Source organism: Trichosurus vulpecula, chromosome 6 (assembly GCF_011100635.1).
Source record: "Trichosurus vulpecula isolate mTriVul1 chromosome 6, mTriVul1.pri, whole genome shotgun sequence".
Classification (NCBI taxonomy): Eukaryota; Metazoa; Chordata; class Mammalia; order Diprotodontia; family Phalangeridae; genus Trichosurus; species Trichosurus vulpecula.
Genome location: NC_050578.1, coordinates 154,631,028 through 154,645,843, shown reverse-complemented (window position 1 = coordinate 154,645,843; position 14,816 = coordinate 154,631,028). Strand labels below are relative to the sequence as shown.

Sequence of the window (14,816 nt, the reverse complement as noted above, 5' to 3'; positions counted from 1 at the left end):
TTAATTTACTTTGCAGTTTTTTTGCTACTGCAGAGTGCTACTACAAATATTTAGTTCTCTATTGAGGTTCTTTATGTATGTATTTGACCAATGTCAGGAGGACAAGTTAAAGGGTATGAAAAGTTTAATGACTTTTCTTGTGCAATTCCAAGTTGTTTTCCAGAACAGCTGGGGCAATTCATAACTCCACCATTAGTATATTAGTATATGTATCTTTCCACAGCCCTTTCAACATTGACAGTTTTCATCTTTTATCATCTTTATGTATTTGGTTTTCTTGTCTTGTTGCCTTATAACAACAGTGGTAAATTGTTGGTATTTAAAAGGTGGTCCTTTCCTTTTATGAGTAACTTGACACCAGTAAAGGAGCTTTACAGTCCAGCCTACTTTCTTCTTCCTGTTCAGCTCGGCCCAAATTCATCATTATTTTTGTCACAGATTGATGGACGTGCTATATTCTATCAATCCAACTGGGCTATAGACGTTTTTTATCCACGTAATCTTTTCTGTGTGGATAGTCAGGCCAAACTCCTTTGACTGATTACACATCTAATTGGGGTGTGAAGTGAAACATCAGATTTGTTCTGATTTGCATTTTTCTTCTTTGTAATTTGCAGCATGTTTTCTGACAGCTTACTGATAATTTTAATTTTTTTTTTTTTGCAAACTACTTATATTCTTTGAACAGTTACTTGCGAGGTCTCCATGTATCTGTACATAGTCCTTTCCTGTCCCTTCTCAAAAGTCCATTTCTTGAAAAAATACAAAATAAAATATTTATCACCTTTTTTATGTGATTGCAATTTTTTTTAGAGCCAGTCACATACGAGAGACTAATGTACTTCGAACTAAAATTACACAGTTGCAGTCAGACAATGAGCTTTTAAAAAGGCAACTTACAACTGAGCAATTTGAACGGTAAGAAGAAATTTGTAGTATAAATCAGTATACTCTCTAATTTTTTAAGTTGCAGGCAAGTGACAATGCTATATTAACAAATGATTAGGATATATGAGTAATAACTGCTAATACTGAGCCATAAATAGAGTTTTGTATTGTAAACAAATAAAACTTAAAACAAGGTTAATCTTTTCTACATATATAATAATACTTGCTGTATTGTATCAGCTTAGTGACAAGCAGATTGTAGAAATGCCTATAGTGAGTATTACTTTTACACTATTTGACCTATTTTTAAAAATTTCTGCAACTTTTATGTTTGTTTCTTTTCCAGATACTATCTATAATTTAATAATCATAGTCTATTCTCCACAAAATCCTACTCTGATGCTTTATTGTGGTATAGAAGTGGCCCTGGGTTCCTAAAGGCTATGCAGATATAGCATAAACTCACATAGAATCTACCATATTGGAAAGGCTTTTAGCATGGTCCTGGAGAAAGAATATATTTCTTCTCCACGGATCAGCATAGCTAAGTATAGAGAGGCCTATTATTCTTACTATAAAGCATGTTATCCCATAAATACATGACAAGAAAAATAAAAGACAGGCCAGTCACTTAGAAAGAATAAGGAAGAGTCTGTGGACATCAGTGTGTACCATTTATCACACTATCAAGAGAATTTGAGGAAAGTCTCCAGCATGTTCTGTCCCCTCCCCTCACCATGGAGAATTTATTGGAGGATAGGGATGAGAGTCACATAGGACAGTCAGCCATGCATAGATTACAGTCCATGAATATTCATATCAATGAGATCTCAAATCCATAGGGAGTACATATGATCCATATACAGAATTTGACACTCATACTCATTAAGAAAAGGTTCCTAGGTGGGATTTCCTTTGGCACAGGGCTAAGATTTGCTGTTCTGTCTGTGTATTTCCTCTTAAGGGACCTTTTTTTAAAAAACATATTTTTATTTTTGTTAAGCATTTTTCTATTACTTTTTTTCCCAATATAGTTTTATTTCATTAACTATTTCTTAATTACATATAAAAATGTATCTAGCATTCTTTATTAAAATTGGGCTCTTATGCCCAAAGGACAATCAAACTGTGCATACCTTTTGATCCAGCAATACCAATACTAGGGCTGTACCCCAAAGAAATCAGAAAAAAAGGGAAAAGGACCTATATGTACGAACATGTCCATAGCAGTTCTTTTTGTTGTGGCAAAGAATTGGAAATTGAGGGGATGCCCATACATTGGGGAATGGCTGAACAAGTTGTGACATATGAATGTAATGGAATACTATTTTGCCATAAGAAATGACGAGCAGGATGATTTCAGGAAAACCTGGAAAGACTTACATGAACTGATACAAAGTGAAGTGAGCAGAACCAGAAGAATGTTGCACAAAGTAACAGCAATTGTGCTGTTGTGTGATGATCAATTGTGAATAACTTGGCTCTTATCAGCAATATAATGATTCAGTACAATTCCAAAGAACTCATGATGGAAAATGCTGTCCGTATCCAGAGAAAGAACTGATGGCGTCTGAATGCAGGTCAAAGCATACTATTTTCACTTCTTTATCTTTTCATCATTTTTTAAAATTGGTTTGTTTCTTCTTCTGCAATATAACTAATATGGAAATATGTTTTACATGATTGCACATATATAACCTATTTAAAATTCTTACCTTTTTAAGGAGGGGGAAGGAGAGGGAGGAAGTTTGAAACTTAAAATTTTTAAAAGCAAATGTTGAAAATTGTCTTTACGTGTAATCAAAGAAAAAGAAATACTATTTAAAAAAATAAAATTTTGAGTTGCAATTCTCTCTCTCCTTCTCACCCCTCCCCCATCCTTGAGAAGGCAAGTAATTTGATGTAGATTATACATGTGAAGTCATGTAAAACAGATTTCCATATTAGCCATGATGCAAAAGAAAGCACAGACCGCCCCCCCCAAAAGAAAAATAAAGTAAAAAAAGTATGCTTCAATATGTTTTTAGACTCCATTTCTTTCTCTGGAAGTGGACAGCATTTTTCCTCATAAATCCTTCAGAATTGTCTTGGATCATTGTATGGGGCTGAGAACAGCTAAGTCATTCACAGTTGATCATCATACAGTATTGCTGTTACTGTATACAGTGTTTTCCTGGTTCTGTTCACTTCACTTTTCATCAGTTCATATAAATCTCCCCAGGTTTTTCTGAAAGTATCCTCCTTATTTCTTATAGCTCAGTAGTACTCCATCACAATCAGATACCACAACTTGTTCAGATATTTCCCAGTTGATAGGTAACCTCTCAATTTTCAGTTCCTTGCTACCACAAAAGAGCTGCTATAAATATTTTTCCAAGTATTTTTCCTTTTTCTTTGATCTCTTTGGGATACAGATCTAGTAGTATTGGTGGGTCAAAGGGTGTGCACAGTTTTATAACCCTTTGGGCATAGTTCTTGACAGACAACTTAGCAACATGTCCAACTGTTCCTTGTTTCCCTAGACAGAAAGATTAGTCTTTAGGTGTTTTGAATGCTTAAGAACTCAAAGTGGCAATAACTCCAGAACCAAAGACTCTGGATGGTCTATTCAGCGTATAACAGCATTTTTATTATTACTCGTTAAAGACAGATTTGGAGATTGCAGAAGGAAGAATCTCTAGTGTGTGGAAGCCTTAGGGAAGAAAGCTAGTCTTATTCTTAGGAAGAAAATGAAGGGGAGATAACCAACCTGTGCTCAAGGACAATGAGTTCTAGGCCCTGGCTTTTGTCTGGGAGAAAAACAAATCCTTCCTGTTACACCCCTAATAATTCCTAGAAACAATTTACCAGCAAAAATCAGAGCTGAAAAGGATTCATAGTTAAGTATAAATAACTAATGTTATATTAGTTATTGTTCTGAGATAAGAGTAGAGGGTAGCTAAGGAAAATGTAGGCAGAAAGAATAGGAACAGAAATTTTTTTGGACTCATTTGGCCATGACTAACTTTGTTGACTTTTAGATTAATGTAAACATGCAAGTTGTGTTTGCAGAAGTATTAGTGGTTTTAGATAGTTCTTCTATCCACTTGTAGCTTCGAAAGACCACTGGTGCTAGAACATGAAAATATTACTATTAACTGCAATTGAAGCCATGCTACACTGTGAACATATATATAACATATGTTAGTGTATGTTGTCCATTTGTTTTATGTTTCGTATTAATAATTGTAACTGACTTGATCAGTGGTGTGATATGGCACCGAAGTTTATTGTCTTATACTTCTGTTCAAAAAAAGTCCCTTTAAGTTCTGGACTACACACTTGTAGTCTCTGCTATGGAGGCTTAGGCTAGTGGATCGCTTGAGCTTGAGAGCTGTGAGTTGCTGTAGGAATTAACACTGATTAGGTATCTTCTGTAAGCCTCTGACCAATATGGTGAGCCTCTGGAAATGGGGGTCACCAAATTGCAATTCCATCTCAGACAACATAAGGAGATCTAGTCTTGAAAAAACAAATCTCTTTCACAAGGAAAATATGTCAAAAATTTGGCTAAAAAATAATTTGTCTGAAGAAGATCTAAAGGTTTTAGTGGGCAACATGCTTAGTACAAGTCAAATGTTACATGATAGCCAAAAAAATCCAATGCAATTAGTGGAATAGGAGCTGTAGTTCAGGTGTATTCTGCCCTGATCAGGCCACATCTAGAGTTTTATTTTCAGTACTTGACAACACATTTTAGGAAAGACATTGATAAACTGGAGATTTTACATAGGAGGGCTACCAGGATGGTGAAGGTTCCTGAGTTTATTCCATATGAGGGTCAGTTTAAAGCACTGTAGGGATATTTCACCTGGTGAAGAGGTTTGTTTTTCTCTCTTTGGCTCCAGAAAGCTAAAAACAGTAGGTGGAAGTGATAGGCAAAATTAGGCTTATTTTAAAGAACTTTTTAACTACCCAAATGCAGAATGTACTGTCCTGGACAGCAGTGGGCCCCCCGTCATTGTACATCTTCAGGCAAATACTAGGTGTCCATATATGAGATATGTTGTAGATTGGATTCTTGTTGAGTATGGATTGAGCTAGATAACCACCAAGGTCCTTTCCAACTCTAAATTCCTTGATTAGGCAGTGACCTATATCAATTGTCAAAATTACCAAAATGAGTACATCGGTTATATACTTTTCAGTTCATTTCACATATTATTTCTAGGAATTATTACTGGTAGAACAGCATGGATTTGTGTTTCTGTCATATATATAATAGAATTATTTCTCTATTTATCATTGATGTTTTAAACGTTGCATGACAGATTTGACTGATATATGTGTGGTATCTGCCTGTTTAATTGAAATCTTTAATTTTGGCAACCTCTGAAAAATATTAGAAATTAAAGTGATGATTTTTAATATAAATCTCTTGGATTCAACAAAATTTATTATATTATTAACAGGGAACGGGCAATCCAGGAAATGCGTAGACATGGTCTTGCTACTACTTTGTGGACCTCTTCTCCATGTAGATCTCCTTCACGTAGATCTCCTTCATGTAGGTCTCCACATAGGTCTCCTTCACGTAGGTCTCCTTCACATTCACCAGATCACTCACACCTGAAATAGGTAACAAAAAGGTATGTATTATGTATGTGTATGTATATGTTCACTTATGTCGTGTGCTTAGGAAAGTAGTACATGAATTTTCCAAGAAAACTGAAGCTTTTTCCTTTTAGAACACAAACTTTAAAGCCATTTTTCTTTCATTCAACGTGTATTAGTATCAGTAATAATAATAAAAACAACCCATAACTCTGTTACATTTTACAGTTAAAAAAACACTTTCCTATATTATCTCATTTAATTCTCACAATAGCTCTGTGAGGTAGAGTTGTACAAATAATATCCTCATTTGATTAATAATAATAGTTAACAGTGTTTAAAGGTTTGCAAATGACTTTCCGTAGATTAGCATACTTGCTCCTCACAACCACCCTGTGAGATTTTAGGTGCCCGTTGTTAGCTCTGTTTTAGAATTGAGGAAATGAAGAAAGAAGGAGTAAGTAACTTGCTTAGGGTCCCAAAGCTAGTGAGTGTCTGAGGTAGGATTAGAATTTAGGACTTCCTGACTCCAGGTGCTGTGGACCTTATACTATGCCACTAAGCCATAACTGAGCCAGAACTAAGCCCATTTTATATTTCATTTTATGCCTGAATGCAGTGATGCTTGAACAAGTGAAATAATGTGCCCAAAATGACATCTACAGAAGGAACAGTAGAATTGAGAATGGAATCTTAATCTTCAGACTAAGTCATCTGGTCATCTAATCACAACACCATATTGCCATTCCATAACAGGCCTTATGCAGAAATACAAAAAAATATAATTGATTGCCCATGTAACTACATTCATAGACTTCTAGTATTTAAAATGAAAATTAGACAGCAGTCCACCTTCATTAAGTGCTTTTTATATGCGTCAAGTACCATGCTTGATACTGAGCAGTATTTAGTAGCTAGGGTCTTTGCCTGCAAAAACCTTCTGGTCTAGTAGTGGGATAAGATAATGCCACCAAGAGCTATAACAGAGCATGACGCAGTAAGGGCATTAGAGAGTTACAAGACAAAGTGCTATGTGGTGTCTGAGAGAAGAGGAGCACATGGTGAGGGCATTGGGCATAGCTTTATAGAAGAGGTGGAGCTAACAGAGTGGATAGTAATTTATTACACTTGAAAATTTTAATGATGATATGAGACAATTTTAGAGATAGCCCGAGGCAACATGAGAGGAAGGGCCCAATGACTCATATAGACATTAAGTATTTCCTCAGAGAAAAAGTAAAAAATAGGGGGCAGGTAGGTGACACAGTGAGTAGAACACTGGCCCTGGAGTTAGGAGGACCTGAGTTCAAATCTAGCCTCAGACACTTGACACACTTACTAGCTGTGTGACCTTGGGCAAGTCTATTAACCCCAATTTCCCTGCCTTCCCCCCTCCAAAAAAAGTTTTTTTAAAAAGTGATCACTGTAGGCTAGCAGAGTCAGGAAAAGCTTTGGGGTATGTGCATCTTCATCTGGATCCTGAAGGAAAAAATAGAGTGAAGGATGAGGACTGGTAGAGGTTAGACAGGAAAATCCTTATTTTTGATTTGTACGTATTTTGTATATTGATCCAGTCAGCATTTATTAAGCACCTTCTGTGTGCCATGCAGTTAGGTGTTTGAGATGCAAAACAATCAATGAAATAATTCCTATTCTAAAGAACCTTATATGTAAAACAACAAGTACTTATATATGTATCTTCAGAATAAATATAAAGAGAATAAATAAAAATAAATACAAAGTGGTTAAATAAATGGTAATTTGGCAGGGAGGGTATTAGTAGTTGGGAGAATCAGAAAAGCCTTCATGTAGAAAGTGTTGTCTGAGCCACATTGAAGGAAGAGGGGAATTCTATGAGGTGGACATGTGCATTCCAGGTAGACGACAAAGCAAGTGCAAAGGCACATAAGCAAGAGATGGAATGTGTATAAGGAACAAAGAGGAGGCCAGTTTGCATGGATCACAGAATGTGGAAGAGGAAAGGGTGGATTCAGCATTTATTAAATGCCTACTATTTCCCAGGCAGAGGAGGAATAATGTTCTGTGAGACTAGAAAGAGAGACTAGGGCAGTGTTATGAAGGGCTTTAAATGTTAAACAGAGAAATTTACATTTGATACTAGAAGCAAAAGGGAGCCACTGGAGTTGATTGAGGTAAAGGAGTAATATGGTCAAATATTTGTTTAAGGAAAATACTTAGCAGCACTGTGTAGAAAGGACCAGAGTCATAGACCTGAGGCAGGGAGACCAATCAGGAGAGGATTGCAGGAACACAGGCAAGAGATAATGAGGGTCTGAACTAAGGTGGTTCACATGTGAGAGCTGTGAAGATAGAAATGGCAAAATTTGACAAGTGACTAGATTTGTGTAGTGCAGGAGAGTTTAGATTCAAAGATAACTAGATACAAAACTGCAGTAGTGGTCCCTTCAACAGAAATAGGATGGTTTAGAAGAGACTTTTTTGGGAAAAATAATGAGTTCTGTTTTGAACTTGTTGAGTTTTAGATGGATATTTTATCTAGTCTGAATGGTTCATTAGATAATTGGTAATGTGGGATTTAAGCTCAGGAGAGAGCCTGGGCCACAACATAAAGATGCAAGAGTTATTTGCAAGCCATGATGAGGTTATCGAGAGAAGAAAAGAGGGCCTAGGACTGTAGCAGGAGAGAAGGAAACAATGGATAGGAAATGGTTGGAGACTTGAGAAGGGTGGCAGAGGTGAATAAGGGCTGCAGTCAGCTGGAGAATATGGGAGAGTGTGGAATCAAATGCACATATAAAGACTGACTTTGGCAAGGAGAAGTGCCACCTCTTAGATAGAAACTAGGGGAAAGGAGGGGAAAGTGGGAAATGATGTAAAAGGGTTTTGAGACAAAGAAAAAGAAAAACGAGTTTATGTCAAATAGTTTCAGTAAAGTAAGAGGCAAGGTCCTCAGCTGAGAGGGGGTTAAAGGCATGGTATGGGCAAGTTGGGGAGAGAAGAGGTTTGCAGTAGTTTCTGTGGGGAATGAGATAGGGAATTATTTAGGAAGGAGCAAAAGGAGTTGAAGTTCGATGACATGAATTTATAATGTACTTAGTAAGCACAGTTGTGTGAACTTTTAGCTCTGTTCAGCAGCCTGTGAGTTGGAGTAGAGGAGACAGATTGTGAGTATAATCCCAGGGCTTAAGTCCGACAAGAAATGGGTTGTAATAGGGTGGGGGGATTAGGGATTTAGGAGCAGAAGACTGTATAGAGATGAAGGGGTTAACAAGTTGAGAATGGAAAGTGAGGATAGTGAAGTCGGAACAAAGCTTTAAAAAGTACTGAGGAGCAGAGGATTGGAAGTCATGATGAGGGTGAAGAATAGGTCTATAAAATGAGAGGAAGCAATAATCAGAGAAATATCAGAGTTTCTAGTAAGGAAATGGAACACTTGTATATGTGTATGTTGTATCCTTTGGTTGGATAAATGGGTGGATAAAGGGATAGAAAAGCATTTAATATGTGCCAAGCCCTGTGTTAAGTGCTAGGAATACAAAAAGAAAAGTAAGACAGTACTTGCTCTCCAGGAATCTAATTAGGGGAGAGAGAGAAAAGTATGTCTAGTTGAGTTCAGCTGCAGAGCTAATAGAAAGCCCTGGTGGTTCCTAAGGTACTGTAGTAGGGTGGATAAAAACTAATTGTCCACCATCTTACTAGAAGATTAATAATTGATGACTTGCTGCTCAAGTTGAGCATCCATGTCCCCAAGCAAGTCCTGTCGAGAAAGGGATTATGGTCCTAAAAACTAGAAGAGAATATGGCTCTGTGTTACCACTGGTAAATCCTCCAGTAGCAGGAACCTCCCTACCCAACTGAGGTGTTCATCCCATTTTTAGACAGCTCTTATTGCTAGGAAATTTTTTTTAGGTTGATCTGAAATCTACTTCCTTAAGAATATGCCTTGGCCAAGCAGAACAGATCTAATCCCTCTTCTTCATGTTAACTCTTTAAATATTTGTAGATTGCATCATGTCCTACGTAAGTCTTCTCAAGGCTATTTCCAATTCTTTCAATTGCTCCTTTTTTATCATGATGTCAAGTTCCTTTACCATTCTTAAGTGAATTGCCCAGAACTACCTATAATAACCCAGACATCTGACACTTACTTAGTACAGCAGGATTATCAAATTCCTCATTCTGGGCAACACACTAATATTAATTTCGCCTACGTTCACAATAGTTTTTCAGTTGTTACATCATAGTTGCTACTTATATTGAGTTTTGAGTCCATTAGAACCTCTAGGTCTTTTTTTATATGAATTTCTTTCTTGTCACAACTTGTAGTTATGCATTTGGATCTTTGAACCCATCTTTTGTGTGAAGTCCTTGGCATCTATTCTGTCAAAATATAGGCCATATGTTAGTCCGTGCCTAACATTCCCTGATGACGTTGTTCTTGCCTCTCCAAGCTTTCATCATCAATCAGTGAGCATTGTATGAATATGTGTATGCATTACACACAAACACACACATAGTTGTATCTAAGGTACATTTTATGTATTATGTGTCCTTAGAGGATAAGGTATTGGCATTGGGTGAGGGGAGAAGGGGAGAGACCAGGAAAGGCCTCCTGAAACCAGGTATTCAGAGAGGAGGAGGTGAGGAGAGAGAGTTTTCTAAGCATGAGGGACAACCAAAGTGATAGAGTATTGTGTGTGAGAAACAGCAAGTAAGCCTTTGTGCCTATACTATGGAGTATGTTGAGGGGAACAGTATTAAAAAGGCTAAAAATATGGGAAGGAGCCACATTGTGAATAGCTGTAAGTGCCTGAGGATCTCTAATTGGTCTTAGAGATAGGAGAGAACCACTGAAGTTTATCACGTGACCTGGATTTGATGGTCAGAACTGTACTTCAGGAAAAGTCACTTAGGTAGTTGTGTGACGGATGGATTAGAGGCAATGCAATAATACAGGTGAGAAGTGATGGCTGGGAGAGTGGAAAGAATGAGATCTATAGAAGAGATGTGAAAGTAGAAATAGTGTAATTTTTCCATAATTAGATTACTTGGAATGAAATCGGGGAGTTGAAGGTGGCACCATTTTTGATAACCTGGATGACTGGACAGATGGTGTGGTACACTTTTACAGAAATAGGTTTGGAAAAAGATAATGAGTTTTAGACGTGTATGCCCACAGGACGTTTATTTCAGTTGTGATATAGAAGTTTGTGATATTGTGATATTCAAGTTGTGATACAGAAATAGTTCTGGATGGAGATTAGGAATGGATATTTAGATATAGCACCTATCGACATAGATGACAATTGAACACATCAGAGTTGATGAACTCATCAAGTGAGGAGGCTTCCAGAAAAGAGAGCCCCAGAGAGAGCCTTGGGTATACCCATTGTTATTGAGAATAATGTGGCTAAAGGTTCCGCAAAGGAAACTGAGAAGCAGGCAAACGGGAGGAAAACCAAGGAGGAAAAATGTTGCAAAAGCCCAGAGAGAAGTAAGTATGCAGAACAAAGTAATTAAAAATGTAAACTGGTGCAGAGAGTTACAAGAAGGATCAGAGCTGAGAAGAGGCCAGTAGATGTGGCAATTATAAACTCACTGGTGATTTTGAAAAGAGCCATTTAATTTGAGCAATGAATTCAGAAGCTAGAATGATGAAAGTTTAGAAGAGAGTGAAAACACAGTTGAGGCAAGAAATATATATATGGCTTTTCCGGAGTATTTATCTGAGAAGAGGAAAAGAGACAGAGGATGATAGCCAGTAGGAACAGTAAGATTATCGTCTTTTCACCAGCTCCTTTTTCTTTATTAATCAGAATCAGAGGGGCAGCTAGGTGGCGCAGTGAGTAGAGTACTGCCCCTGGAGTCAGGAAGACCTGAGTTCAAACGTAACCTCAGACACTTGACACATTACTAGCTGTGTGACCTTGGGCAAGTCACTTAACCCCAATTGCCCTGCCTTCCCCCTTCCAAAAAACAAAAAAAAATCAGAATCAGGTCCCAAATATCAGTATCTTTTCATGATTTTTACCTTCTGAATGGTGACTGTCAAGACTTTATCAGCTGTTGTGTTTTTTCTTAAACAGAGAGCATTCCTCACAGATGAACTCCCCTATCTTGACTGTACTCTTCCTTCGTGCCAGCCTAGATATATCAGTGATTCATTATCCATTTATTTCAGCTGGTCTGGCCTGGCATGCTGTACTTGACTCCAAATACTCTATTGCCTCTTTTGATCCTTAGCAAACTGTTCTTGATCATGCTATGCCACCACACTCCCTGCCACCTTCATTGTTTCCTATAAATTGTAGAGTGTCTCTCCTGCTATTTCTTCTGTCATTCTTAGTGTGCTCTATAGTACCTGATGTAACAGTTCTACCTGAATACTTTTCTCCTGTATCCTCCCTTTTTCATTTAAAGCCCTTTTAATCAAATCAGCCATTCTCTAGTAGCTAAGGTATTCCCAGGCTTCCTTGGATGCACACCGCCCCTGACCAGAAGCCCTTTACTCTCCTGTGCCATGGTTCAGAAAACCAAATCATAGCCAAATCCAGTATAATTTCCTAAGTTAGCTGTTTCCCAAACCTACTTTCTTTTCTGATGTCCTTCACTTCAGATTGCATTGGGAAAAAAAAAGCCTCCTTTGTGTCCCCAGCTTCTTCAATTAACTGTTCAGAATTTTGTCATCCCTAGAGAGGCTTTCCAGAATCCAGGGAATAAAAGTAAGAAGAGATGAGAAAGATAAAATGAGTGGCAGGTGCCACAGGTTGCCTATTCCTATTCTCAGGTCACCTCTACATTGGAAGCAAAGCCCTTACAATTTTGTGTTATTGTTTCAGATATGATAAATATATATGCTTTACATGACATATTTAATGTAAAGTACTTAATGTTTAATATCTGAGGATCTGCTTTTCTTATAATTGTTTGCTGTTCTAGCTTTTGACTAGTTGGTAGAGTGTCTGAGTCAGCCTCTTACTATCCATGTAGTTGGCAGTCACAGCTCTTGGAATGTCAGCTTCCTGCTCTCTCAAAAGGAGAGAATAATACCTGCCCTGGTACCTTACATGGTGTTTGTGAGGATCATGTGAGATACTGTAGGTAAAAATGTTTTGAAAACCTTAAAACAATATACAAATCTAAGGTCATCTAATAGTGTCTGTTATAAAAGGATCTGATACTTGTAAAGATGACCCTAAAGCCTAAAGGATCCTAAAATACCTTTTGAATAAAGCACTGAAATTGTGTCCCATCTATTTTTAATATTTATGTTTTAACTTTTTAAAATTGATAATTCATATATGTGTGTACATAGAGTAAACTGCCAGGCAAAATATTTAATTAAACAAAACATTTAATTTGAAGACCATGTTTGTTGCAATAAATATAAGTTTATTGCACTTTATCCTTAACAATTTTTCTGAGTCAGCAAGCCATACAGGTACCACACCCATTATGTGTACATATATAGTCATAAGTGTACTACAAATAGAACTTGAAATCAATTTTAAGAGTTTAAAAACAGCCTCATTTGGGATATTCTATAATCATTTTTAATAGCTCAGAGAGAGACATTCCAATGTAAATTCTTTAGCTCTGGTCATATTATTTTATCTGCAGCTGAGATTTGATTCAATTAAGAAATTTCTGACTTTAATTTCTTCCCACAATATGGCGAATAACTGCAAAATTTTTCCCCGACAGAGTTGTCTTCAAAAACCAGGCCATATGGGCTTTTAATACAGGAACAGTACTGGAAATATTAACTGGCTTTGAAGTACTTATTCCTGAAAATCATGAAGTGTAACATGGATTCTACCTCCGTAAAGTTTTCTTTAAATCAATGAATATTTATGTGGAGAGAGAGTTTTTTTAATGTGCTTGTATACATTTTCATTGGCATGTTATAGACAGAATATGTACTAGTTCTGATAAATGATAGGATATTTGTGTTGTTTTCATTGTTTTTAAATCAAATAACTCCCCAAAGTTTATTTATACTGTGAACTAATATATGTAAGAATATGCATATTTTGCTTTGATTGCCTATGTTTTTATAAACACTCTAATATAAATATATATACATAGAATTTTTTAAGTGTGTTTGCATTTTTCATGTCTGTGTTTATAATTCAAAACTTGCACACATTTTGTGAAGAGTGGTCAACCCTAATGTTTTGCCATTGCCCTTAATTTTTTTCTTCAAATGTAAAATGAACAATTCACAGGCGTTTGCTACCTATAACTGGAATGGGGTGGTGATGGATTTATTCAGGTTTTATGTAGTACAAGAGTCTATGTGAAGTAAATAATGACACATTCTAAAATATTTTTGTATTATCAATGAGAAGTCTTGTGATGAAGGTATATATTTATATATTATTTATAGAATTTTATAACATTTTCTGTTATCATGTGAACATTTTTTTCACAATGCAGATTTTTTCAAAATGAATCTAAAAAGAATTTCTTCTAAATGAGCTTTCATAAAAAGGAAAGCTCTAGAAAATTTTCCAGATGAAATTCTTCAGTGAATGAACTGGAAATCTTTAAGATTTAAAAACTCTTCAAGGTAAATATAGTCAAGTAGTTTAAAATTTCAACGTACCTCTAGCAGGGCTTATCACTTTTTTCTTCTGAGGTTGTATATTGTAATTTATTTAAAGTTTTCAAGTTATGCTTTCAAAGAATTTAGGCATGTGCAAGTAGTAACAAATGAAATTTTTAAAAATACTTCAGTTACTATAATAGTAAAAAAAAAAAGCCATACACATTGAAAAAAGCAGATACTTAAAATTTATTACAGTAAAATAGTAAAAAGTAGTATAGAAAAATAATAGAAGAGCCTAACCAATTATTTGGATTCCCACTTCCCACTGTAGTTTAATAAATAAATTTTTGTTTTATAGTGTTTTTCCATTTTAAAAAAGTCTTTAAATGTTCCATATCTGACCTTTGTAATAGCTCAGTACAGATATATGCATGTGTGGTATGGCTTATTTTTCTACCTTCTTTGATATAGTAGTTGCTCATATGCCATTTTACTAATATGAATTCTTGGATTGTTGCAAAATACAAGCAAGAGAAATCATATTGTTCCCAGTGTTATAGGCAAAACATTTTAATATGTAATTGTACACAGAATAAGAAAAATAATGGGTTTTGTTCCATTTTATCTACCCTTCAATGTAACAATAAGGAATTAGCTGTTTTATTTTTATATCTTCAATTGTAATTCTTATTTTAATTTATATTTTAAAACCATGATGTCATAAGTGGAAGAAGCAGTACTGTTTTGTCTTTTAAAATACAATGTATTCTGATCCTAAATATTTATTTTGAAATCATGCAAT

General features: G+C 36.0%; 1 protein-coding gene across 1 annotated transcript in view; it reads left to right on the top strand.

Moving 5' to 3' along the window:
• The window catches only part of LOC118853593 (centrosomal protein of 135 kDa-like), a 48,029-nt gene extending 34,555 nt beyond the window's left edge, over positions 1-13,474 (top strand). The window contains exons 8-10 of the mRNA XM_036763743.1: positions 814-918; positions 5,340-5,516; positions 13,168-13,474. Of these exons, the coding sequence (XP_036619638.1) occupies positions 814-918; positions 5,340-5,505 (271 nt within the window). The 3' untranslated portion in view covers positions 5,506-5,516; positions 13,168-13,474. The remainder of the gene's footprint in view (positions 1-813; positions 919-5,339; positions 5,517-13,167) is intronic.
• The last annotated feature ends 1,342 nt before the right edge of the window (positions 13,475-14,816 follow it).